The sequence below is a fragment of the Galeopterus variegatus genome, unplaced genomic scaffold (genome assembly GCF_000696425.1).
Source record: "Galeopterus variegatus unplaced genomic scaffold, G_variegatus-3.0.2 Scaffold1851, whole genome shotgun sequence".
Taxonomy (NCBI): domain Eukaryota; kingdom Metazoa; phylum Chordata; class Mammalia; order Dermoptera; family Cynocephalidae; genus Galeopterus; species Galeopterus variegatus.
In genome coordinates, this window is record NW_007727962.1 from 146,765 (window position 1) to 170,715 (window position 23,951).

The 23,951-nt window shown below is 37.2% G+C and overlaps 1 protein-coding gene across 19 annotated transcripts in view; it reads right to left on the reverse strand.

Moving 5' to 3' along the window:
* CLASP1 (cytoplasmic linker associated protein 1) overlaps positions 1-23,951 on the reverse strand; it is a 142,347-nt gene that overhangs the window by 49,881 nt on the left and 68,515 nt on the right. For 9 of the 19 annotated variants that reach the window (XM_008579299.1, XM_008579295.1, XM_008579298.1 and 6 more), the window contains 8 exons: positions 15,411-15,514; positions 13,328-13,351; positions 11,796-12,040; positions 9,827-9,890; positions 9,098-9,100; positions 7,021-7,184; positions 5,293-5,371; positions 4,140-4,283 (listed from right to left, as the gene is read on the reverse strand). In XM_008579299.1, the coding sequence (XP_008577521.1) occupies positions 4,140-4,283; positions 5,293-5,371; positions 7,021-7,184; positions 9,098-9,100; positions 9,827-9,890; positions 11,796-12,040; positions 13,328-13,351; positions 15,411-15,514 (827 nt within the window). Of the gene's footprint in view, positions 1-4,139; positions 4,284-5,292; positions 5,372-7,020; positions 7,185-9,097; positions 9,101-9,826; positions 9,891-11,795; positions 12,041-13,327; positions 13,352-15,410; positions 15,515-18,284; positions 18,348-22,683; positions 22,792-23,951 lie in introns of all 19 variants that reach the window. The other 10 variants (XM_008579286.1, XM_008579284.1, XM_008579282.1 and 7 more) reach the window with 2 other exon arrangements.

A 23,951-nucleotide genomic window follows, 5' to 3' on the forward strand; every position in this document is an offset into this window, starting at 1 on the left:
GATGACACCTTGATTTCAGCCTGGTGAGACCCTGAGCAGGACCCAGAGAAGCCCTGCCAGACTCCTGACCCACAGAAACTGTGAGATAAGTCAGTGTTGTTTCAAGCTGCTAAGTTTGTTTGAAATAGAAAACTAATATAGGAGCCAAAAGAAGGGAACTCCCAAAACTATAGTCTTAAAAATGGTGGCTTTAATATGTCATTTGAAATTAGATCATTTCCCTGTGGATGGAATCATTAATTCATTCAAAAATATTTACTAAATGCCTATTATGTTCCTATAAGTATTGAGCTAGATGCTGAGCATACAGGCTGAACAAAATGGTCTCCTGCTGTTCAAATTCCCAAAATCTTCTGTTTCAGACTACTCATTGTTCCCAGACAAACCTCATTTCCTCAGCATGGACTAATGCCCTATCCCTAAACTTATCACTTATGTAAATCCTATCCTTATTTCATGACTGAGGATGAATCTTATCTTCTCTAGGGAGCTTTCCATGATTAATTCAGCATGCATTAATATACAGAAAACCAGACAGGTGTGCAGTCAGTTTGAAGGAAGTGTGTCGAGGCTAACAGGGTCCCATGACTAGACTGGGTTTAGAGGAAGCACATAAATTTAGGTACTGGGTAGAGAGGTGGGGAAGGTGCCAGGGAACAGTGAGGCCAGTCCTAGTCCTGAGGATATTGAGGTGCTGGACTGGGTAACAAGAGAATTTAACAACCAGGTCAAGACTATATCAGCAGTTCATGTCTTAAGTTTCAACCCCAGGGCAATGGTCTAAAATAACAGGTCTCCACACTGTGCATTAAAAATCAGCCAAAGGTAGAGGGAACCCCGGTCAGAAACAACACAATGTCAAGGCTCTATCCTATACCAATTATATCAAATTACCTGGGAGTAGTGCCTAGGGATCTAGGTTGATTTTTACTGCAGACAAGACTGAGAACTACTGGGCCGGCCCGGTGGCGCACTGCTACAGTGCACCGCTTGGGAAGTGCGGCAGCGCTCCTGCCGAGGGTTCGGATCCCACATACAGACCAGCCGCTCAATGGCTGAGCGAGGTGCGGGGGCAACACCGAGGGTTGCGATCCCGTTGCCGGTCCTGGTCCGGTACGGGTGCGACACTGAGGGTTGCGATCCGTTGCCGGACACGAAAAAAGACAAAAAAAGGAAAAAAAAAAAAAAAAAAGACTGAGACCTACTGATCTAAAGCTTCTAAACGTTCATGTCTTAAGTTTCAACCCCAGGGCAATGGTCTAAAATAACAGGTCTCCACACTGTGCATTAAAAATCAGCCAAAGGTAGAGGGAACCCCGGTCAGAAACAACACAATGTCAAGGCTCTATCCTATACCAATTATATCAAATTACCTGGGAGTAGTGCCTAGGGATCTAGGTTGATTTTTACTGCAGACAAGACTGAGAACTACTGATCTAAAGCTTCTCAAATTCCTCTAAAGGTCAGGATTATTGTACCAGAACCTGGTTTTAAGCTAGGCCTGAAGGTGAGCAGTTAAGGAGCTCTCACAATGGGGAAGAGGAGGAAAGAGGGGCAGTAGGGGCATTGGAAGTAGCGTGCCAGAGGAGACAAGCTTTGTGAAATAACAACTGTCCAAAATAACTGTAAATAAGTGTTGAAGATCATTCAAACAGTAAATGAACCACGTGATTTCTGGCAATAAATCTAATTTCCTAATCATATTTAGTTTGAGCTAGCATTAATATAAACTGAGGTTTTTGGATCCCCATGCTAGATAATTCAAGGAAGGAAGTTCCAGCAATATCCTGATTAGAAAAGGACAATTAAGTCTTAGTACAAATTTTCTGATGTGTTTGTCTACAGAAAGTAGACATTATGATCAAAGTCAGTTGCTCCCAATCAGGCCCTAATCAAGGTAGTATGCAAATCCAAAACACATTTCAGCCCATGGTAGGGAATACTTAAGTAACATCCCCTTGGAAAAGTACATACTCACTGTAAAGCTACGTGACTACGCCAATTGTAGTGTTAGGCAATTCATAACTAAAGCCAAAACGTTTCATTATTTTAGTTACGCTAAGTTTCCATTTGTATTGTCGGGCTAGGGCTCAGACCCTTCAAACCCATTGTACAGACTGGATCACCAGACCCCTCACATGCCAGGCTGGGTCACAGACTCTTCACATGCAGGTCCATGTTAGGTAATTGGGAAAGATTCTGGGAGCCACTGGCAGATGACATGAACTCAGTCCTCAGCAGTAGCAGCAGCAGTGGTGGCTTCTTGGGGCATCCTGGGGGCACTGGCAGCAACAGCGTGCAGCAACAACTTCCAGCAGCAATAGCGGCCTCCCCATGGTCCCCTGGGGGGCATTCTGGGAATGGGGGAGGCTGTGGATCAGAGCCACTCGTCCTTTGTACTTAAGCCCACAACCCAGGACACCAGTGTACACATGCACAACTACATCAGACAATAACCAAGGAACACCTGGGTGCATGTGCATGTTAACATCAAGTGCTTAGCAAGATTCTAAACATCTGAGGGGCCCTGACCATTTTCCTATATTTTCCCTACACTCACACAGGCACACACATCCTTATGTCTTATAACTAAAAACTTAAATTTCATTTAAGGCTTTTGTATTTACTGGTTGATCGTGTGATTCTGAGAATTACAACAGAAGCATATGTTTCTGACTTTTAAACCAAACCAAATCATCCAACCACGTCCCATATCCCAAACTGGCTTATTGGTTAAAGGTTGCCAATGAAATGGTCTCTTGATAAATGTGTGTTTTTTTGTTTTTTTTTTTTTACCAAAAATATTTCAAAAGGATCAAAAACCAAATAGTAATTTATATTAGAATAATAATTTTAATGAGTGCCTTAAAAATATTTTCCTTGTTCCTGACATTGGACAATTTAGTTTATTACTATACAATGGATGCAAGAATTAAATGGATTGTGACCCTTCCAAATAAACCTTTTAGACAACTTTTCAGTTCTCCTCTTCGAACTCCATTAGAGAGGGAGCTAAGTGCCCATTTACACTTGGAAATTCACCAATCTTGCTAACTATTGATTGGGAACATCCTTCCTTTTTCCCTGCCTGGACCCAGGTCGTCCACATTTTCAACCCTGCCTCAAGGCCAAAGTGCTATATTGGCAGGGATGGCTGTGGAAAGGAGTATAGTACAGAAGAAAAATATGTAAGGTTCATGATTATACACAAATAACCAAAATCAAGTACATTCAGTCTGAAAGCAGAACTGAGTAATCTGGCTTTAAAAAGTACCAAAGGCAAAGCTTTCATATAAAGTAAAAGTTAACAATGGCCCCATATGTAATCCAAGTGTGGAATATAACACTGACAGGAAGGGAATGAGAATAACAGCAATAGCAAACACAATAACAACTTACAGGTGTTGTATGCCCATAGTGTCAGCAACTGATTAAATGCTTTATGTTAATTAATCCTCATAACAGTTCCGTGAAGCAGATAATAGTAGCCTGTGCTCTTTACTATATTACATACTTCTCAATGTGCCATTTCAGAAGAAAGTAGCAATTATTTTTCTTTAGCTAATAAAACATCACCACCACAACACTTTAGTATCAGCGTTTCTCAAAAATCTGAATTCTACCTCTACACCACCCCACTCCCCAAGCCAAACAGAATGTGTCCCAAGTGTGGCATATGATCAGAAGTTTTTTTGCTGTTTTTAAAGTCAAGAATCCATTTATCTTAACAAACTTTTCAACCACATTTTACTATCAGGCACCCTATAGCCAGCTAGCTTTAGATAGGCAATTCTGTCTTCAAAGTATATGTTATAAACTAAGATAAGAACAACAAACACCCTTGTAAAAGATATTCAACTTCTAGTGCTTTCATATTATAAAACGTATAAAATAGATGCCTGAGAAAACTACGAACCCATCATGCAAGATTTCAGATTTTCATTTTGATATTCAAAGACTGGAACTAGACAGAGCTGGACAGAGAATATAAGGGGCAACAGGAGAGCCTTGGTTTTCACAAAAAAGAGGGGCAAAGATTTGTGGGTGGGCAGGGGGGTCTGCAAGCTTTTAAATAAATTTCATTTTCTAACACACGCCTAGAATAGTTTGTAATTATACTTCAGCTCTCTTGAACATACCTTTCTCACATCTGAACTCTTTGGTTCTGTTGTCCAGGTTATGATTCTAGAAACAGCAAGTCTTGTCTCACTAGAGTTTACAAAATCTGTTGGATCCATCTGTCTCGCCAAGGACTCAATGTATTTCAGGATTGCAACTTTGACCTGAAAGATCCAATAATTATAAACATTAAGTACACCTGATGAATCTTTGAACAGAATTCTTAATTGGTGATCAGAGAAAAGTAACGGCTGTTGAGAAGGAATCTCCTTCCTTTCTCCTGGATTTATGCTTCTACATGGAGTGACATCCATTAGGCGAAAAAGCATGAAAGGACTGACTGATGGGTAAGTTTAGAAAGAAGAAGTGGCATGCAGCTCAATTCTCTTCACTTTTAGACTGCCGTGCCCACACAGAAGGTGTGCTCTGCTCCTCGTCTGTGTTCTGAGACATTTACAGGGCAGGAGCCCATGTGGGGAGACAGTGGGACTTCCAGTTCTGCCACTGACTGGGGTGGCAAATTCAACTCTGTAGTCAGTTTTGTTACACATTCCAGGTCATATCCTATGAGGCAGCATTTTCGGTAACTAAGTTGATGTTCTGCCCTAACTTCTCCATCACCTTCTCAATTGGTTTTGGCTCAAGAGTAAAGGGTTACTACTTATTAGGCCTATCCTAAAACCTCAACAAAAGTTAATGATCAAAGAACAGATGATGAACATGACCTAATTCAAATTAACACACATCCTCTTTCAAATTTAGTCTTATTATTATAGGTATGACTTTCCAAAACATGTAACAATTAATTTTCATGTCTTAGAATGTTAATACTAAAGAAACATTTCAAAAAGATACCTATTTCAACACATCAGAATGTCTTAATTTTCTAGTTTAAATATTAACTGTGAAAAAGACTAATAATGTCCAAATGTTGCTGGTGAGAATACGGTACGACCATTTTGGCAGTTAAACACATACCAACCCAATGGACCAGCAATTCCTCTACTAGGTACTGAACCAAGAGAAACGGGAACATGTCCACAAAGAGGTGAACAAGAATGCTTACCGCAGATTTATTCACAATGACTAAACATGAGCTGAGTCACGTAGTTAAAAAAGTAAATTTTACGCAATTTAAGTTCCTGAAGTTGAACTGTAATGACAAATACTGACCTTGAGGTTTGGAGTTTGAGTTTGATCCACAATAAATCTCATCAAAATGTTAAATTGTTGATCAAAAGGAAAAGAGTCCCTAGGTTAAAAAAAAAAAGTGGTTGTTGCAGATTACTCTAATATATATGAAAGCACTGTAGGTTATTCTAATATATGTTTAAAAGCCTGTTCACATTTTTTAAAACAGTACTTTTCATTTTATATAAATGCTTAAGTAATATGTGTGTATACTAAAATTTTAGAAACAGGATAATCTTGTCTAAAGTCCCAAAACGCATACTAAACTTACTTTGAAAGACTATTTCAAAAATTAAGACTAAGCAATAAACTAAGGAAGAGATTCCAACCTGCCCTTCTAGGGATCTGCTCAATTTCTCTCCAGCTACCTTTCTGAATATTGCTTATACAAAAAACACTTCTTATTCCCAAATCTTATTTTTACATCCTGAACTAAGGTTGCTTACAGCTGACCCTGCTTAAGCTAACAGTACTGTTCTCCTTGGTCCTGGTAGCTGCTTATGATCTCTATCTTGTATAGTCACCACAGAAGAATGCCTTTTAGACACAGAGTGACAAAAAATTCCCCATCTAGCTAAAATCATACACAGAATCCTTGGAGCTCTATGAGCCCCTTCCTTGTCTTGCTCCATTTCTTGCCTGTTACTGATCCCATTTCTTGTAATCATCCAAAATCTCTGACCCAGTCAAGTAATCCTGAGAGACTCTTGGTGAAAGAAAGTCAGTATCTGCTTCCTCCCCAGAAGGGGAGGCCCCATGCCTACAGGACAGCTTGCAATAATAGGAACAGACAATGGAGCAACCATCAGATATCCTGGATTTTAGTTATCAGACTGCCACTAACACAAAATATGATCCTGGGCAATTCAAGGCAATGTCTCCGTTTCTCAATGATAAAATAAGCACCATCTTTAGGGGCATTCCGTTTTGAAAATTCCATGATACCTAGTACTATTCCCACTTGTAGTAATTGAGTCTTACAAAAGTTATTGCCCTGATGATAATTTTCTGAGTAACCTGGAGTCACATTTGTTCTTTTAAAATATTCACTGATCTGACACATTTCCCTCCATCTTCCATCAAATCACAACCAAGATATTATCGCAAAATGTCTTCTGAGATCATTTAATTCTAATACTTGTATGTTGAGGATTTACAATTGCACAGACAATAGAGAAGAGGCTTCTGAACACCAACACTAACAGTTGTTTTCTGAGCCTGAGCGGCTTTGCTTTTTTCATAACAGCCAGAATGGTTACAACTGCTGTAAACGTGTTCTCAACCTCTGAGCCAATGAACTGTCAAGTTAGAGACTATTCCTGGACCAATGAGAACTCTGCAGCATACACTGATAGAAAAATGTCTAGTTTAACATAAAAATACTAAAGTCTTCAGAAAGATGTAAACAAATATTCTAAATGTTTTCTTTAAGTGTATTTTAAAGAGAAGAGAATCAATTTTCAACATTTTACATCTGTTTCTACACTTGTCTTAGGTATTCACAAAAATAGTGCCAACTCAAGGAAGAAACAAGTATTTCATCTATGCATTGGTGGGACATGTCAACAAGAGAATGTGAGAACTGAGTAAGAAAGCACACATTTGAGTGGGTGACAAAGACCATAGGTGACAGAAAAGAAAGGCAAGAAATCACCTAATCGCCTACAAGAATCTTGTAACATCAGAGTAGTCTAGACCCTAAACACTTACCTTGTGACATCTAGAGCCTTCTGAACTTTTGCTTGCACAGATCCAAGTAAATCTGCTCCCATTTTCTTAAGTAATTGTGTGAGAAGAACAAAAAGCCAGTCTTGCAAGTCATCCTTATGTATTATTATAAAATCCACAAGAGTCTCCAAAAACATACTGAAAACCTAGACACAAATGAAAACCAAACATTTCCCACATATAATTCACAATTTCCTCCAAAGTCTACTAAACATTAAAAATGCCCAAATTTGCTTTGCCCATGCTCTTATAACTTATGTTAACAGTGTTAACAATGGTTCATATTCCAGAAGGAAAACATATTGCAGAGAAAAGATTAAGGAAAAAGGATTGGAACTTACTCTCTGTTGTGAATTCCACCGCAAACCAGGCCATGCAACAAAACAAATTCCATGTTAGTCCACAGTGAATTAATACCATTTTCATGCAGTTTCTTAAGAAAACCTGAAAAAGCTACACACTGATAAAATACTTTCTCCTCCTTCAACATAAGCCTTTAAAAGTCAGTACAGAGAGAAATGAACTTTTCTGAGTTTAATCATGGAGGCTTTTATTTCCTTAAAACAAAAAAAAGCTTTGAATTGTTCTAACTCTACACTGTTTTTGCTCATTATCTAGCATTCGACAAATATTATTACAGAATGCAAGAAACCAAAACCAAAACCAAAAACAAAAACAACCCCAACCTACTCACTGTTGTGTAGCTACTGCTTTTCATCTTAGTCAGCTATTTGATGTATGTCAATTTCAGATATTATAAAATAATACAAGATATTGGCTTAGAATAAAAGATACTGACAGTTCACATAATTTTCATGTTGCTGTAGAATCAATACAGTTATCTAAGGTGAAATACAGTCCACAGTGGAATATCTCTAAACTGATTTCAGAGAGATAAGTAGCACTGTGGTTCCCTACCTCGTTAATGAGACTCTACTGGGACAACCCACCAATCAGATCAGTTCTAGCATAGCAAGTATTCACCACCAGGGGTCTCCTGTGAGATAGCTCAGGAAAAAATCAATGAGCCATCGAGCTGCAGGATTCCTGGCTGAGCTCACAGGCAGCTAGAAAATATCAACTAAACTGAGACCTCCAAACTCACTGTACAAGAGCCTTCTGATGGAAACAAATTTCCTTCTTTATCCTCACATTCTGCTTCTGAATCAGCAATCTAGAGGTGACAGGTAACAGAAATGTCATCAATGTTCCAAATGATCTAGCACTCCTACGTTATAAATCTTATGACTCTTACTATGCTTATGTTTTAAATCTTACTACTTTTAACACTACATTCACCTTAGAGAAAAATCTTGATAATTATATTTTTGAATATCTATATGGCCTTTAAATCCAGCCTTTCTTGGACTTTTAAAAAATATCGTTAATGTTAACCCTGCTGTGAGGGCCACAGCAGGAATTTTAAGACATGCTTCAAGACTGATGTTGAGTGAGGAGAACTGCTGCGGGGGCGAGCAGGAGGACCCGTGCGTTCGTCCCCTGCACTCTCATGAGCATCTCAGAAGGCAGGGGCCATATTCTGTTTTCTGTATCTCTAGCCCAGAGAAGGTGCTCAGTAAATGTTGAATGATTGGATGCATGGAAGGGTGGGTGGATGTTACTTCAAGAACAGTTCCTATAAAGAAGCAAGGACAGGAAAACAAGGAAGATGATGATAACTGGCTGGACTCTCTGGCCATCACAGGCTTCTTTCTCCTGGTAAGACTTGGAAGAGACCATCTTTACTAAGAAAACTATAGGATAGTACAGTTAATCCTGCATATCAGCACTTAAGATCTGTTTCTATTGATTTAAGGTTCTATCAGTTCTACACTTTAGTTTCTGTCCTTCATCCTCCCTTTTAACTTTCCCTGTGTCTTTATCCCTACATTTCCCTCCTCTAAAAGCATCTAACAGCCTCTTAAGGCTTCCTGCCAAACCATGGTATTTATTTGAAATCTAGACCCCAAGTAAACTTTTGTAAAGGGTTCCTCTCTTAGTACCACCCCTAGAAATGATGTTGTCCCATACTGATGGGTGTTTCCCCCTTAGCAGGGACTCTCTTGTTAAAAAGGCAGTCCTTAGGCTCAGTGTTTTCTTTAGCCCCCAGGAGGTGTGGGCACCAGCTATGTGACCACCATCCAGCAAGCTCTCAGGAAGAGCAAAATTGTATTTGGAGAAATGACTTAACCTGGTTTTTAAACAAATCCATTAAAAAAATACTACCATTTTTCTTTCTTTCTTTTTTTGGGGGAGGCGAGAAGGGGCCTGGCTGGTATGGAGATCTGAACCCTTGAACTTGATGTTACAAGGCAGTGCTCTAACCAACTGAGCTAACTAGTCAGCCCCCTATACTTCCTTTTTAAAAAAATCTTGTCCTATGAGGACAAATTCTACATGGGATACAAAAAATAAATATATACTTATTGTCTTCACTAAACTTAAAAAAATGGAATATATTATAATACAACCTTACATTCCAGCACCTAGCCCACTGTCTGGCTAACAGGAGGCATTTGCTGAATGAATGAAAGACTACACCTGATTCTCTCCAGGATTAACTCATACTTGAAGCACATTTATTTAACATGACACTTTATGGACACTTACGTTTCCAAAAATTCCATTTTTAAAAGCTGTAACATTATACTATTGCTGAAACTGGTGTTTTGTTTGTAAACTCAAAACTGCACTATGGGGAATTCTCTCTCATTCTTGGGTAGCATATTAAACAGCTCACATAGACATGCAGGTAGGAATATAAGTAAAACATGATTCCCGGACTTACCTTGCTATGAGGGTCAGCAAACATCCGGGTGAAGATCTCACACAATCTTTTCAATTCTACTCGACTAGAGGAAATAAAATGAAAATAAATGTATTTAAAATTTAACAAGTCATCACTGCTATTAGTTATAGCTTTGCTTTTAAAAATCGTTTTGTTTCAGTTTACTACATAAACTTTACATGATTTATATTTATATAACAAAGCCTTTTTTTCACAAAGAAATGATCTTATTTAATTCATGATAAAATTAAACAAGAATATAAAACCAAAGATTTGCTCTCATTTTAAGATGAGGAAACTGAGACTCAGAGAGTGATTTACCCAAGCTCATACATCTGGAAGTGACAAAGCCATGAGCCAAATCCCTTTCATTTCATCCCAGTTCTGTTTTCCACTTGCCACAGTTGAAAGGCAATAGAAGAAACCAGAAAAAGCATGGATTTGGGGATCAGACAGACCTAGATTTTAATTTCAATTCTGCTATAAACAAAGTACTAATATCCTTAAGCCTCTGTTTCTTTATCTGTCAAATAGGATATGCACTACACATCACACATGGCTGCTGAGAGGACTAAAGATGAACACATTGTACCTACTACTGTCCCTGGGACAAAGTAAACACTCATTTCACATTGGTGCCCTTTGCCTTTTCTGATCCTTGATGTACTATTGCACCCCATTTTTACTCTAAGGCTTGATAGTAGGGTCCTCTCTTCCCCAAATCATCCCTGAGTAATCCTCCCTTATGCAGATGAGACAGATGGTTCAATGATTCTTCAATATTGTTAACAATGATTAGATTAGACCAATGCTGATCAACAGATTTCTAGAGACTGTTCAATGGCTACTTGGTGAACACAAAGAATTCAGAAAGTGGGACCATCAGGATTAACAGATTCCTGAAGAACAATAATGACAAATCATCCTCATTTTGCTTTTGACAGATCACTAGAGAGTCACAGGACGCCTGCATTTCAGAAAGTGTAAGTCAAAACCTCTCATATCATCTTCATGAACAGAATAAAGTAATGTGGGGCAGCTATGAATACAGTAGGGTGAAGTTAGATTGAATAGCCACACTTACAGCTTAGTAACTCATCAGTCAATGCTAGTTTAGCTTTACAGAATGCAAGAGGGACCTCCACCTAAGACCATAAACTTATCCAGTCCCACAACTTATCTTGAAATAATTATCCAATGGATATAATATATGGATTTTAAGTTGCCCATTTCTCATTTTCCATTCACATCTCTTTTTCTATGTTTTAATATCTCTGTAACTAAGATTTATCTTATAAACAATGATACATTAGTACAATGATGGTTAAATAATGAGTATTTCCTATTAGAGGAATATAAAATAATGGTATGTCAGTGATGTGCTAGATTTATTAAAATATGGTATAAACACATACTTTTTTGGCATGTGTAATATACATGCTTATTTTAGAAAATTCATAAAATTCAGAAACAAAGAAAAAGGCAAAAATAATTCTAGAAATAATGCTGTTACTATTTTAGAGTGCTCCATTTTATCATCTCTTTACTATGCACATTTATAAGCTATGTACATGAATATGTGTGTTAAAACGTTTTAGACTGAGACTAGTACCATTTTATCCAGTATGCTAAAGTGCAATGAACCACACTAACTTGCAGAGCTGTTTTATTTTTTACCTGAATTGCAAACTGTACCAAGATTTCTCAAATAACAGTATCTATTGAACAAATGTGAATCATAAGGGAAATAAATGTTTTATAAACCTAATAAATTACAGAATATTTGCCAGATATTTCAAAGCCCCCGAATGGCAAGGACTGTGTCTCAGTCATCTTAGTACTTTTAGTGCCTGCCCCGGCAACCAGAGCTCCATAAGGATTCCATAAATGACAGGGAATCCCTTCAGGCCCCTGAGGAGTATAATATGGGACTCAAACCTAGCTCACAACCTTGGTCTCTTGTCTTTACCTCAGTGTTCTTTGGCTCTTCAGTAAGTTCTGCAGGCCCAGAAGCCCTTCTTTCCTCTCTGACCAGTTTGAGCTCGCACAGTGGTTGAGAACTTCTGCTACGTCCTCGGTCTGCCTCAGGTAATGGGGAATGCCACCATTCCTGGAGCCATATGAGCGCTCAGAGCAAACGCTCGAGGCATCGCTGTTGGCATCATCGTCAGAATACATCCCATACGGCTCATATCTCCTCCTCACAGGCTTCTTCTGACAGATCCAATGAGGGGTGGGGGGTTGAGGAAGCAATGGAAAGGTGAAAGGACCATGAGTCATACCAAGCAAAATCAGCAACAAAGAGTTGAGTGTAAAAAGACACACACACACACTTTTCTTGTGCTTGTAGATTAGGGAAATAAAAACAACAAAGTAGTCTTCTGGTAGGTAAAATAAATAATAAGCACAGCACTCCTTTGCAGATGGGAAAGAGCACGGCTTCTATAGAGTTTGTGAACTTGACAGTAAGATAGACTTGGGTTATGACCCTGACACCACTACAGACTGGCTGTGTGACTTCAGAAAGCCTCTTCATCTTTTTGCTTCAGTTTCCCCATCTTTAAGACGATAATAATTATACTTATCACACAGGCTTGTGAGGAGTAAATGTAATTATATGTTAAATAACCCAGCTCAGCACCTGACACACTGCAGGTATGTGTGCCCACCAGCCCCTCCTCAGTCAAAAGCAATATATCTGGAGCACGGTCTATGGGCAAACTTGTTTGAATATTCATGCTTCTTTAAGAAAGTCTGAAATTAAAATGTCAGCAGAAGTATCCTATGTAAAAGTATCCTTAAATTATCTGAGCCACTTTTATTAAGGTCTTAAAGTTTTGCAACACAAACAGGCTTCTTTTAACACACACTATAATACCTGCTTCATTCACTTCTCTTACCATGAATACAAAACTGTAAGTTAAACCCATAAATGATATAGTAACAGCTGTATAAAATTGATAAAATTTATAAAATACAATTTTTCTAAAAGCAAAACAAATAGTTATTGGCTTAAACCACACTAATGAAATTCTGTACTAATGTGGCTAATTATTAATTCCAACTTGCTCAGTACAGCAACTTATGTCTACAGTCCAAGGATAATTATTACTAGCAACCCCTTTCATTCTCAAAAGTAATTTTGTTTGGGTGATGATATGATCATTCTACTTATACATAAAACTAGATTCCTAAAATACGAAAAATGTTGAATACCTTCATTCATGAAATAATGACATAAGAATAGACATAAATGGAGTTAACAAAATGAAACACTAATAGAAGCAGAACCTGACAGTCAAAATAAATACTAAAACAAATGTATGTGAAAGGCGACTGATTCCACCACTGACAAAGGCATCACTATATTCAACAAAATCATAATTCAGACCAGAATTTCTATACTATACTAAATTTTTTGTTGCTTTCACTAGCTTCTAAAAGAAATATACTTGCAACAGAAAGAATAAAGTTGTAAAACAAAAGTTAAAGCATTGGTACCTTGCTCCTGGAGTCTCCTAACAGCTGTAGGCAGGAAAATATTGAAGGATGGGGAAAAAGCATAGAGAATTATGTCAGAAGCATATGTGGGGATTGTTCTTGCAACAAAAGTGTACAGCAAAACATACCTTAGCAAACCAAAAATACAGGTTAGCAAGCATTTCATATAAAGCGAGTAATAAAAAAGAATGCTTTCAAAATGGCATTTCCTAACCCTCCTACTCTTTTCATAACACTTTCTGGAACGTGCAATAATTCTTCGCTAAAACTCTTCCCAAACCAGCAAGGCACAGTTTCTAAGGTCCCTGTTAATTCTACTATCTATTCCTACGAGACATTCAATCTTCACTGGGGCTTATTTCTGTGAGACAAGGATTCCATACCATTCCTGCGCTTTCCCTTCTGAAGCACGCTAAAACTCTTCCCAAACCAGCAAGGCACAGTTTCTAAGGTCCCTGTTAATTCTACTATCTATTCCTACGAGACATTCAATCTTCCCTGGGGCTTATTTCTGTGAGACAAGGATTCCATACCATTCCTGCGCTTTCCCTTCTGAAGCAGGTCACTGTGAGACATCAGTTTGGACAAAAAGTTACAAGGGTAGCATGAGCATAACGGTAGCATGGGGGCTAGAGCTCAAAGAAAAGCTCAAGTCAAGTTCAGTCAAAGCTCAAACTTGCAAGTCCTAGTCTGCCTCCCAGAACTTTGCACACAGTCCCTTTTGGGTTCTTTAAAAAACTAAGAAATCCCCCAGCCCCCAAGCCCCACCCACCTTAACTGGAAGTCCCATTTAACCAAGGGTTTCACACGTCCAACACTTCCCACTCCTTTGACCTCCACTTTCTAGTGTCTGAATAAATAAGAGACAGATTGCTAAATGCTGCAACTTGGAAGGAGAAACAGTTTCACAGAATTCTGTTGCAGCACTTGACTCTTAAATTAAAGCCATGATTGCAGCTATCACCCTGAACTCCAGTACCTGCCAGAAAAAAGTCCTTCTACATATCATATAAGGCTGATAAATAGAGCTGGCCAGGCAGTCTGCCTATAGAGAAAGCATTATGAGAGCAGCAAACTGCTTGCTCAGACATTTGTCAAAGAGATCTGACTGAGCAAGAATAAATGAGGGAGAGACAAGAAAAAAAAAAAGCTGGAATCACTGCAGCCACAGATTATAAAATGTTCATCAGATGCAACATGGCTGGATTAAAAACAGGGTCTGAAAGCAGGATTTTATATTCTTTTTCCCTTACAAGAGAATAAATCTTAAAACAGCAAAAGCAAGGCCAAAGATCAGACAGTTTTAAAGAATATCTATTTTGAATGCTGAGCACATAAACCGGAATATGCAAGAGGCTGTTACCACTAGCTGAAATGCATCTTTGAAAAACAATCTGACCACAAGTCAATTCTACCAAGAAACTTTTTGCTATAACCACAAATTAAAGGAACTCTGGTCATTTTATGCTTTTTAGATATTATATTATAATGATGCAAAAACATATTGCACCAATGCTTTACATCTTCAAAGAGTTAATCTTAAAATTTAGACAAGTTTTCTTAAATAATGACTTAAGGACCCATTAAAAAAAACAACAACATAAAATCATCTGGACCCAGGAGTGAGGTAATGAAATAAATGCAAGATTTTCAGACCTCAAACTCTATTACCTAATATCATAATAATATGCTTAGGGTATGCCATCTAAATCTATAAAGCAATAGAAGCAACAGAACAGAAAAAAGAAAATACTAAAAGAAAAACACAGTTAAAAAGAAAAAAAACCAAGAAGCCCAATGACATCTGAGAAGCCCAATGTCTTTAAAACCTTGACACTGAGGAGCACAGATAAATACTTGATGCTAATATTTTCTGTAAGGTCAATTTTCACTTATGTGTGTGCAGAGGTAAAAGTTTAAGAAGAAAACACAATAATAATATAAATTAATCCAATATTTACACAATTTTAAAGAATGTCAAAGATGACTTAGTAACTTGATTTGGGTACAATTTCCTGTTAGGACAAAGAAAAATGTGGATGAGTAATATAAACAGACTCTGTGTACATATTGTGCTTCTTACCAAAGCATCAGCAACAGCGGCTTCAAGATCTGTACTTGTGCTCAAAACGCGCATGGCATTCACAGAACCAGGAATTCTTCCTGGCTGGCTGAGCCCAAATCGGTCTATTTAAAAAACAAAAGCAAAAGACATGTCACTCTAATTCAAATTCTCTCAGTTCTCTGCAAGGGCTCCTGCCTCTTCCCACTAAGTGGACAGAGGCACTGAAAAATCTCTACCCAATTTTAATTGTACTTGACTTGTTTACCAGTGGTAGATGTTAAGTTGTTCACATTTAATAAGTATTGTGCCACAAAGCAATCTGTCAATTGAAATTGTTCGAAAATGATATTTTATGACTGAAAAGTTCTGAGACATTGTGGTGGGGGGCTTAATATAGAAGGGAGCTGGGCTATGAGTTGAGTCTTTTCATCTATTTAGCTTTCCCTCTAGAGGCAAGTGGCCTCAATGTTTGGTCGAACTAATCAGAAACCTTCACAGTTTGACAAATGAGTTCTAATGCAATGTGTAGTAAAAAAATTAAAATTTGAAACAAATGTATTAAGTTGATCTCTGTGCAAATTTTCATTAGTGTCACTATTGTTCAACTATAATTAATTAAGCTAAATTATTTTTAGATACTTGTTAATCATGATGCCTGTGTGTCAAAGATTATTTTAAAAATCAATTTGTTAAAATTCTTTAATAATCACCACAAAAACCTAGTACCTTCACTGCAGAACATAATCATTTAGATAACATTAGTATAAATTTTACCTCAGCCTCTCAAAGAATATTTGAATGTCAGTCTTTATACAGGTAAACAAATAGAAAAAATCGAAAGAATTTAAAATAAGTTTTAGCAATTCAAACAACTATTCTAAGCTTCTTAATGATCATGGAAAATGAAGACTCACTTTTTAAAGTCCTATTAAGTCAGTTGACCAGCCTTCCTTAAGAAGTGCTGGAGATTAAAACATTAATAAACTGTTAAGATAAATGTCTTCTCCGTGTTAACAAATAAGACACTGTTTAGACAAGGAAAATCTCTATATTATCAATATTCTATTAATGAAGCATTTAGAATAAAAGGGATGCTCATATCTATTTTACATGAATTGACCTTTCATGTAAAATGATATATTTAAAAGTTTAGATATGTAATAAGACCACCAACAAAACTGGTGAAATTTGAAATGAAGTGTTATTTAGATTTTAAAAATGTCAATTTCAAAACATTACACATTTCACCACCATAGAAAGGGAAAAAAATTTGAACACCATTAGTTAAAAGAATTATACAGTCATGAATTTTTATAAAGAAACGAAAACTGTATGTTATACTATCCCCTTTTTTAATGCATTTGCTGATTATTCCAAATGTCATCTTAGCCATTATGTTGAAAAGCTGATTTAATGTGCCACATAAACTAAAAGACCACAAAAATAATTAAATCTATATACCTATCTACAAATACTTATCAGCTGAAATAGGAAACAAGTGTAAATTCGAGAGTTACAGTGGATATAGTTTTATAGATGATATTTGTTCGAGTTTTTTTTTTTTTCCATTAAAAAAGGGTAGATAGTAGGGGATTTATGAGTAACAGAATGAAAGTAATTCAGTTATAAGCCATTTAAAAATTACCCAGCATAAACTTAAAACGAAGTCTAAAAAAAAAAAAGGATATCATGCCAGCAATTCTTGTTCCAGGGATAATACTGATTTTTCAGATACAAAATTAAAACTATAAAAAACAATGCAATTATTCTGTGATTCCCAGCTTTGCCATACACGATGACTGCAGATTATTCAATAAACATCATAGAAAATTTGAATTTCAGATCTTAAGGGGAATCATTTGTCTGGGATATAAGCAAAATTATAGGCTTTTTGTTTTCACCAGACCAATGTCTGTTCCACATTCTCACTGCCCTATTAGGATGCTCAGTTTTCCAAGAGATGGATACATACGACCGTGCCTTCAGTCTGGTCCACAATCTTCAGGGGAATGTACTTAATCAGAGTATACATAGCTAAAATGCATAGCTGGCTTCATTTACAGAAAGAAAAGTGAAAATAACTGACTCAGTGAATTGGTAACAGTTGTCACCATCAAGTCTGTGAATTCATAATTAAGCCTTACTCAACAGAGAAAATTTAGTCATTAGAGACTGTTAGCATATAAGAATGATACCAGTTAAATCTGGCAAACTGATGCATTATTGTATGCTGACTTTTTGCCTCCATGGCTAACCAGTGGATTTTTGGTATCGTTAAACAGAGTTGAGACAGAAGGTTTGGGGGTCTGCAGACTCCAAAAGCTACCTTTTGACCCAACTTGATTACCTGAATTCTGATCTTGTTCTTCCATAAAACTTTTAGGACAATACATTTATTTTCATACATATGAAATTATGTATAATTTGGAACACTGGTAACTAAATAGTATCTTAAGTAGAATCAGATACTAATAATATTAATATTTGACATTTTATTGGGAGTGAAGACTCTGCAGATGAAAGACTGTTGGATGATACCTACACCCCATTTTCCCACAGGGACCCTCTATGATACCTAGTTTTAGTTATTTTTTTTCCTGGGGAGGGGGTGATAGGAGGGGAAGAAGTGCTCTCCCATTTTTTTTTTGTTTTGTTTTAACATAAATATGAACACTGGAGAAATAATGCTGTCGAACAGTCTATAAAGCATCTATGGCCTATAAACAGAACTATAAACATTCGACAACTTAAAAAAATTAAAGCACATTGGGGAAAAAAAAATGAGGTGCATACATGCCAAGTACTAGCCAACACGGATGAAAACAAATGTTAACATGGGTGTGAAACTGGAACATATGAAGAAGCCAAGTCATGCAGTTAGCACTTGTTCACCTGACTGCCCAACAGATTCAGCAGTGGAGAGAGCACTAGTGGACCTGGAATGACGTCGAGAGGCTGCAGGTAAAAGGAACGGTAACACCCACAGGATTAACACAGAAGTACCCGAGACAGAAAATGCCACAGTCCAAAGGAAATGCAGGGACTGCTACCAACAAGGCCACGTTTTCTCATGAAAAGAAATGGTGCTGGATATGAATGGATAGCAGGTGCCAATCCCCAAACTCTAGGGTAGCTAGCTGGCTCTCACACAGCTATTAAACACATGAGCATAACAAAGGCACTCTTTAAGGTGCTCCAAACTAGGTATGCATCAACCAACTCAGACTCCAGGTTTATATTCACACCATGAAGCCTCTATCAGCCATATGGAAATATGCAACATGAAGAACATTGGGAGTCACAGAGCACCATCAAAATCCCAGAGTGGAACGAGCAGCAGTAAGATGGATTATTAACTCAGCTCACAAGATGTTTCATCAGTATGTGATGCATATGCAACCATGCACCAAAACAAAAGCACAGAAGTTCATAATGTTATTTCAACAGAAACAGAATGAAATCACAGGAAGGGCGATCCACAACTGGAATTCCATTTTCCCCAGTCAAAATGTTTGTTGCTCTGTTGCACCATATCCTAATTATTCATGTACTTGTTTAAATGCTGGAGATTTAGTTGAAATAAGTTCATGACCCTCCTTGGAGAGGCAGCTGCAGTACTCCAGTTATGAGAACCGGCTCAGTAATACAACTGTAAATCATGGTTTGATCCCAACTAGCTGTTGGACCTTGGGTAAGGTACTAAACTGTCTCAGTTTCTTCATTTGTAAAAATGGTGTTAATAATAGTACCTACCTCTTGGGAGTTACTAGAGGATTTAAAGAGATTATACATAAAGTACAGGAAACAGTGCCAGACATAGAGTAAACAAAGATGGTAATAGAAGTTAGTAGTGGTAGTGTATAATAGTACCTACCTCTTGGGAGTTACTAGAGGATTTAAAGAGATTATACATAAAGCACAGGAAACAGTGCCAGACATAGAGTAAACAAAGATGGTAATAGAAGTTAGTAGTGGTAGTGGTGGTTGCAGTAATGACTAAGAGTTAACTACAATTTACATTTAGAAATTAGAATATTATTTTATTAGCAATTATTTGTAATAAGTACATTAATTCATCAACCTAAGGAAATAAACGCTAAATCTGTCCTCATGTGGAGAAAGAGTAACTTTTAGAAATAATTATGAAATTAAGACTTGGTTCAAAACGTTGATTTACTGACCACAGTTCCATGTAATAAATATACGGGCTTTTCTTTACCTTAGGAAAAAAGAAAAGATAATATGCTTCCATTTATTTCTTTGAAAAAATCACGGCAATTATACTATAGAAAATTCGTAGGTTTAACAAAGTAATACTGAGCAGAGCTACCTTTCATCCACACTACTACTAGCAGCATTCTGTACACATTGACATATACACATTTAGTCATAAAATATCAAAACCTTAAATTCTTCAATTTTACTTAAGTTCACGACACTTTATAAAATGTGCGTATATGTGATAAATGTGCTATTAAATACTTAACTTTACTTTTTTAAGTTCACGACACTTTATAAAATGTGCGTATATGTGATAAATGTGCTATTAAATACTTAATAATTAATATGTATATATTAAATAGCAAAGGTTAGCTGGTCAATAAGGATACATTTTTACCAGCTTGCAAAAGTAAAAGTAACTTCCTCCTTTCTCAAGATTCACAGAAATAAAAATAGGCAATCTCTAAAACAGATACTTTAAAGTTATCACTTTCCTTAAATAAAAAAGTTGACAAAATATTTTGTTGAGGCTGAAGTGGACTATACATTTATTGCACAAGCACATCAAGTATCATATGTTGATAACTGAAACAAAACAGTTTCAAAGCAATACTTGGTCTGCAGGTTCCTTATAAAGTGGTCCTCTGGTTTTATTTCAACATAATATTCTACAGTAAATCTGTCACATACTGAGTCTTCTATCATGTTCACAAGTGAACACCCAATGATGGAATCCAAGGTGGACCCACGTGTCAAAACCTGATTTATAGCAGAGTCCTAGAGCCCTTAATTTCTCTTAATCAAGGATTATCACTATAATCATATAAATGCATACTGAAACCCTTAAAATAGCCCCAAATAATCTTATAATAAAAAAACTTAAAAACAAACATATATTCACCAAAACAATTACTTTTATTCTCTTTTTTTAAAAAAGTGGAGGATGGTTATATAAGTTGACTAAAAGGGGCACTGAAACACAATCTCACTCCTTTCCAAAAGGGGTGGAAAATGACTATTAAAAAGGATCCTCCAGAGAATGTGTGGCAGCTCCTCTGAGAACAACCACATTCTAGGATGTATCTTTGAATTCCCAGGTCCTAATCCCAAGCCTGGAAATCACTGAAAAACATCTCCTGAGCACTTTCTATGTGCCCAACCCTACAGAGGCCTCACAGAAGGCATTTAATACATTTTTGAGAAACAGATGAAAGACACAGAATTATCAAAACTACTTTCAAATGAGGGAGGCTTGAAGTCAAACCTGATTCAAAGCCTGGCTCCACCATTTAGCCATGTGACCTTGAGAAAGTGGCTTAAACTTCCTAAGACTCTGATGATAATACCTGCCCCACAGGGTGAACGAGGACCACGAGGCATTATGTCTGATGACTGCTCTGAACGGTGTGGTGTCGTACACACAAGCACTGTTGTTGTTCTTGCCAACACAACTTTTAGGGACAGGTCTAACACAAGGGGGAAAATGGGCATGGTATAAAAATTTAGCTCAGAAGACATTAATTATTGCCCCGACCAAAACACAAGACACAAGCTGATGCCAGAGTTTGTTAGGATCCACACTCTGCCTTAGTAGTAGCAATCATACACTTCAACATTCTGGGTTGTCACAAAGACAGTTAAGCAGATCCATTTAACCAATGAAAGTAAAAGACGAGATCACTCAACTACTCAAGAATTCAGCCCACCTTGCCTGGTCCACAGACCACATGCCAGCTGACAAAGGCTGCTTCCATGGACAATATCAACAATACCAGTATATGTATGAAATAAAAACACTGAATTACTTCTAAGAGACAAAATAACCAATAAATAGATTGAACTGTTACTCATATAAATACATAGTTTGGAAGGTCAAATAGTGAGCAAAGATGCATAGATATATAGCCTTAATTTAAAAGGAAAAATCACCAGTTCATTCAGGAAAAAAAACATCACTGACTTACTGAGAATTCGGCTCTAATGCTTCAGATTGCTGTGGAATAGCTGACATGCACTAGGTAAGCTGCCCCACTCAGGGGCTCATGCTAATCAGATAGAACACCTCACAACAGGTATCTCCTCACTAAGTCAAGGGAATCATCTAGCAGGGCTTTGGCGACTGCTTACCTGCTCCTTTTCAGAATCTCATAAAGGACAATGGTCATAAAGAAATATGTCTAGATTGTGACTACTTATACTGATTGGGGGAAAAAGATATTAGAAGGAGATTGGTAGCAGCAAATATGAAGGACTTATGCTTTTGATTTAACATCCCTCTTCTGCAGTAACATTTATATATTTAAAAGATCAGTTACATACTCACAGAGTCAAAATAACAGGCTGCTGCAGGACACAGTTCCTTCGGTTATTTACAGGTATAGGTCTAATTATTATAAAATGATTTCTTCCCTTTATGCTTATCAAGAAAAAATATGCATCTATACAGCACTTAACATGCCAAAGAAAAAGTAATTATTGAAGAATACAAAATATTCCTTTTCATAAAAGTATGTGTTCATAGATCTCTTTGGGGATAATTTGTACTTGACAAAAAGGCATATTATATGTCCATTTTAGGGAAGGGCATGATTATTAAAACTAAAGGAAAATGCATTTAATACTCTAAACGTTATTATTATACTTTTGTTCCTTCTTTGAATTTAATCACATATAGATTGATCTCTAGTAAAATAAAAGATAAATTGTAGAAATTCAATGACTAAGGATGAACTTTGAATTATCTTTACTTTTAAGCAGCAATTAAGTTCTGCCTCATGTTCAAAATTTCCACACAGATGGGCTTGCCTCACAGCAAGTGGTCATAAATGAAACCAGTACAGAGTGAAGTGGTGCTTTTTTCCTCTAATATATGAAAATTTGAAGTTGCCGAAATTCAAGCATGCAGAGGGGGACAACAAAGGGTACTAAGGAAGAGGAAAGAAAGAAGAGAGGGTCACGAGGATAGTAGAGGAGGGAAAGCAGGTCATTCCACCCAGCAGTGTCTCGGACAAGCATTTGGAGCGGGGGAAGGAACTCTGCGCTCCTTGAGTCAGCACCTCCATGTACTCACCAAGTGGAGGAAAGCCCCGAGCAGGGCTTGTATCTCGGCTGCTCTCACGGCTGGTATCGCGGCTGCACCCCTGACTCATGCTGGGTCGAGGGATACGGCTGCTCCGTGCTAGCGTGCAGCATGAGGGGTTTCAGAGAAGGTGAACAAGTTTAATGAAGACAGAAAAGCTCACAAAATGTCAGTCACATTCGGTTAATGTAAATATGACATTGTCTGCATTGGGGAATTCTGATGACTGAGCCACCTCTCCAGGCTGAGGTCTCACTGACTAATGTGCCAACATGAGAGGGTTTGGAACAAAACTTGATTATGCTCAATGCCTCAGAAAGCTGTGACTTTTAGTATGAGGTGAAATTTCACCTAAATGTAAGAAATGAGAAGAAATCCTTCCAAAGGAAAAACTGGCATCAGAAATACAAGATCAAAAGCTTTTTAGAAATGATCAGTTTTTATGGCTTTAGCAAACTTCTTGACAAAAGGTCAAAAGATCAAAGCTGTTTTCAAATGCACTCGATTCTTAAAAAATTTAGTTTGGATTAACAGTAAGAGTAAATGCTTTTGGCCCTGAAGTCCATGAACTTACCTAATTAAAAGGAAGATGGCTCAATTCTCCCAGTTTGGCCTTCTTTACAAACAAAAAGCCGTTAAGAGTCAACACAACTGGAGAGCCTGCCTACTTCAAATGAACGTGTGGATGCTTCAAACATTTTCAGTTATCTCAACCACAGACGTGAGGAATTGGGACTGCTATTCATTCATTTACTGGTCTCAACATTTCATCCCTGCTCTTTCTATAGGAATGTAAAAAATTTGCCTGTGGTCCCTACCAAACATCTTCACTGATAGTCTTATGTACCAAGTCTACAGCAAGTGGACTGATAATCTCAATGTTCAGGTGAAAGATCCTTCCGTTGACCTGAGAGCAGCTAATTACTTTATGATTATTTTATGGATAAAGTTCATTATTTTCATATTAAAAAACACTAAGATTTAAGACAGAGTCATGCAATGGCCTAAGGTGTAGTAACAACTTGACTGTGAAGCTCAGAAAAGACCAAGATGCCCTTGTTTCTCAGTTTAACTTGGGAAAACAAAAATACATCACTAGCAAAATACTCCAAAACAACTTTGCATACTAAATGTGTGTAGCTGGAATGTTATATGTAGCTATGTTATAGCTGATGGAGACAATATACATTTCTATCTTGAAAGGATCTACTCCTCTTCTGGGCTGAATAGAAATGTTTCTCAGAGATTATGGAAACAAT